The 3,465-nt window shown below is 44.9% G+C and overlaps 1 protein-coding gene across 1 annotated transcript; it reads left to right on the top strand.

Annotated features, from left to right (window-relative positions):
- The first annotated feature begins 923 nt into the window (after window positions 1-923).
- LOC147967950 (uncharacterized) lies at window positions 924-1,349 on the top strand. Its single transcript, XM_087523328.1, has 3 exons — window positions 924-927; window positions 995-1,097; window positions 1,205-1,349. Exons 1-3 carry the CDS (start codon window positions 924-926, stop codon window positions 1,347-1,349), a joined length of 252 nt encoding a protein of 83 aa, XP_087379454.1.
- The last annotated feature ends 2,116 nt before the right edge of the window (window positions 1,350-3,465 follow it).

Genomic DNA, 3,465 nt, shown 5'->3' with positions numbered 1-3,465 from the left:
AGCAAAGTCTTGAGTCATTGTCTCAGTGAACAAAACTTCCCCGACTTTTTTGCAGCTAAAGGCCCAACCAGATGTGCATATAAGTCAGGTACATCGTGGATCTGTATCCATATATCAAGGGTGTCTAGCTTCACTTCAGTTGGCTTGGTGATGCCGTCATATGGTGTGATGATGACGGCGTTACCCCTGAAATTCCATGGTCCTTCTTGCATCACTCGTTCCCAGTCACCCAAGCAAAAGAACTGCAGAGTATACAGATTATCCTCAAGCGGGCGGAATTTGACATCGCGTGCTAGATCCCACGCAGCCCGCATGTTTTTGAAGAACCAATATTGACTGTACGACTTATCTATGTGAACTCTAGCCACCGCCATCCACCTCGCTGCCTCCGGTGGTGCAGCTTTCTCATCAAAAACGACGTCATCTAGGTCTTCGTCGCGAAGCCCTAGCTCAGCCATCATCTTCTCCACCTCTGACGCGGAGCAGGAACCCGACGCCTCGTTGGTCCTTGATCCCATCGCCGCACCAAACTTGAACCCTAGCCCGAGAAAGAAAACGATCGGGCCTTGTAAATTAACCCTAACTCTCCGGTCCTAGCAGGGGGATGAAACCCAGGTCGGGAGGGGATGCTGGGATCCCCCCGAGGTCGACCCGGATCCGTCCTGCAGGAAGAATCGGAGGAGGGAAGGAGAACGCTCGACGGCGGCGCAGGATCGCCACCGGGAGAAGGAAACCCTAACGTGAGGGGAAAACTCTACCCTAGGTGACCAACCAATTCAGCCCACACTGCGCCTCAATCTATGGTTTTGTATTCCCTTCTATCTTACTTATATAAGCCTCCCCCGCCGCCGGCAGTCGATCAGTTGCCTTCGTGCACAGCCTCCACCCCGCTCCGCCGCCGCCTCCGCTTTGCCCCTGACGCCATGGGTAAGCATCATTGCGTCCGTCCTTACTAGTTTCTTGTGGATCTGACGCCTCCGTTGTTGTGCGGCAGACCCGGTCAAGCGGGCGGAACTTAGGGCGCAGCTTAAGGAGCTAAAGGCGAAGCTGAAGGAACTTAGGGCAGCCAAGGTCACCAACGGTGTCCCCTCCGAGATGTGTGCGCGCCCTCTCTCTTGTTCGCTCGCTTGCGTGTATGTCTATCTTGGGGAATTTAATTGATTCTAACTAACCGAGCAAAATTTAATCTATCTGGGTTGTTCAGCCAACCTTTTCTCGCAGAGATGGTGAAGAAGAAAAAGGCGGCGCTGCGGGAGGCGTACAGCAACCGCGAACCACTCATCCTATGTCTCAACTCCCGGCAAGATCCGTGCGCATCACCTCCAGGTGTTGTCATGCTCCCATGTTGATATACCATCACCAATGCTACTCACTGCGGTCTATGTCAGTATCTTATACTAGGTGACTGTTTTATTTGGGAACCCATCATAAGATAGATATTTTTGATTATCTAGGTTAAACTAGGTGACTGGAGGGGCAGGTCTTCTTTTGAAGAGTCTTGTCTGCGCCCAAGGGCTGTGGGGCCATGGATTTTAAGTGCTTAATCCGAAAGGGTTTTCCCCCTACTTTTTGCTGCTTTAGTGTGTCACCGATTCATGTTTCCAATACTTATTCAGTGATTCTTGTATGCTACTGTCTCCTGCATGACAACAGGAACAGTGGGTAGTGATAGAGGAGGAGGAGAAGTGCCATGTATGGAAACTCTATATTTAGTAAATATATCGTTGATCGAAACATTCATCCTTTTCAAACTAAAACATTTACAGTTTATAATGAAGAGTATATACACTTTGCTATGTTCTCTGCAAAACGCCTAGAAACACTAGGCAGCGCGTGGGTGCTAGCCTGCTAGGTGGAGCTGGAGCGCTTGATTCTCTCTACGGTTTGTTAAGTATTGGTGGTTTTTGCTTAAACATTTTGGATGTGGTAGCAATTCTGCTTGCTGGTGTAATTGTTAATTCAAAGTTCACTCCTTGTGCGCTTTTATGAAATTGTGCATTTCTAGCACTTTTCATGTAAAAGGTCTGTTATTACCCCTAACATAGGTTGAAATAGCGGGATCTTTTGAAGACTGTTGTTCCAAATGATAGTAGTGACTGCACTAGTCTTGTTAGTTTCTTGATAGCAGATGTTATGTTAAAGTTACCTTGGTAGTTTAGTGTTTAAAAAGCTGCGCCTAAGGTCTTTCATCTAAGCGATTGCTTTTAAGTGCCTGGATGCTTAAGCATTCGAAAAGGTGTTTTTTCCTGCTTTTTGCTGCTTTAGTGTGTCAGTTGCACAGCACCGGTCCGTGTTCCCAATACTTATTCAGTGCTTCTTGCATGCTACTGCCTACTTTGCAGGACAGGAACAGTGGGTAGTGAAGAGGATAAGTGGGAGATGTATGGAAACTGTGTCTAGTAAATATCTGACTGATTGAAGTACTCATCCTTGTCAAATTTAAAATTTTACAGTGTATAATGAAGCATATATACACTTGGCTCTTTTTTTTGTGAAATGCCTAGAAATGCTAGGCAGTGGTCTAGTTGCTAGGTGGAGCTGGAGCGCTTTCTCTGCCACTTTTTAAAACATTTGTGTTTTTTGCTTAAACATTTTAAATGTGGTAGCAGGTCAGCTTGCCGGTGTAACTGGTATTTCAAAGTTGACACCTTATGCAATGTTATGAAATTGTTTGTGCATTTCTAGCACTCTTCAAGTAAATGGACTGTTTCTAGACAACTATAGTACCCTTAACATAGGTTGAAATAGTGGGATAATATTTTCATGTTGGTATGCCACATTCAATCCACTGTTTTTTAGATCATTGTTTTTCTTATGTTCTCACATTTTATTTTTCCATTTTTGGAGATACCACTGGTTTTGCATCACACAAGTGGGATGGACGTGCCTTTTTTTTGTTGGTTTAACCACACTGACCCAACATTTTATTGATTTGTCCCACAACTTTCTCTGAAGATGGAGAGGGAAAGGAAGCATAAGAACTACTTCTCCATGAGGAAGTATAATAAAGGCCTAGGTCAGGACTGCGATGCAATGCCTAGCATAGTGTGAAAGTATTTTGTGTTTGCTCTGTTACCTGAAATGCCTAGATTGGTGTAAAGTGGCATATTCTATTGACACTGAAATCTTACATGTTTCGTGGGAGCTTTGCTTTGTCTTTGTGAAATCTTACTTGTTTTGTGGAGCTTTGCATGAGAATGAAGTTGTCCTGCTTTTGGTCCAAATGTTTCTATTTCCATCTTCCATGCTAGACGGCTACTCACAATAACACTCGAAACCCATACGTCAAGATTCTGCTCAATTGTTCTGAAAGAGTTTTCTGGACAGTTTAATTTATTGTGCTAACGTTCATCCAATATGTTCCTGGTAACCCGGTTGGTCGATAAAAACTAAGTTGGGGGGTTATAATCGAAGGAGTTGTTTCTACTCGTTCATGCCGTTTCATCAAGCCTGTTGGTGGTGCAT

This window comes from Triticum urartu, chromosome 5A (genome assembly GCF_056163025.1).
Source record: "Triticum urartu cultivar PI428250 chromosome 5A, HENAU_Tu73, whole genome shotgun sequence".
Taxonomy (NCBI): Eukaryota; Viridiplantae; Streptophyta; class Magnoliopsida; order Poales; family Poaceae; genus Triticum; species Triticum urartu.
This window is presented reverse-complemented; position numbering and strand designations above follow the sequence as displayed.

Excerpts from the sequence above, each read along its gene's own strand:
- LOC147967950 (XM_087523328.1), top strand. Across the intron at positions 1,098-1,204 it reads AACGGTGTCCCCTCCGAGAT|CCAACCTTTTCTCGCAGAGA; the intron begins GTGTGCGCGCCC and ends TGGGTTGTTCAG.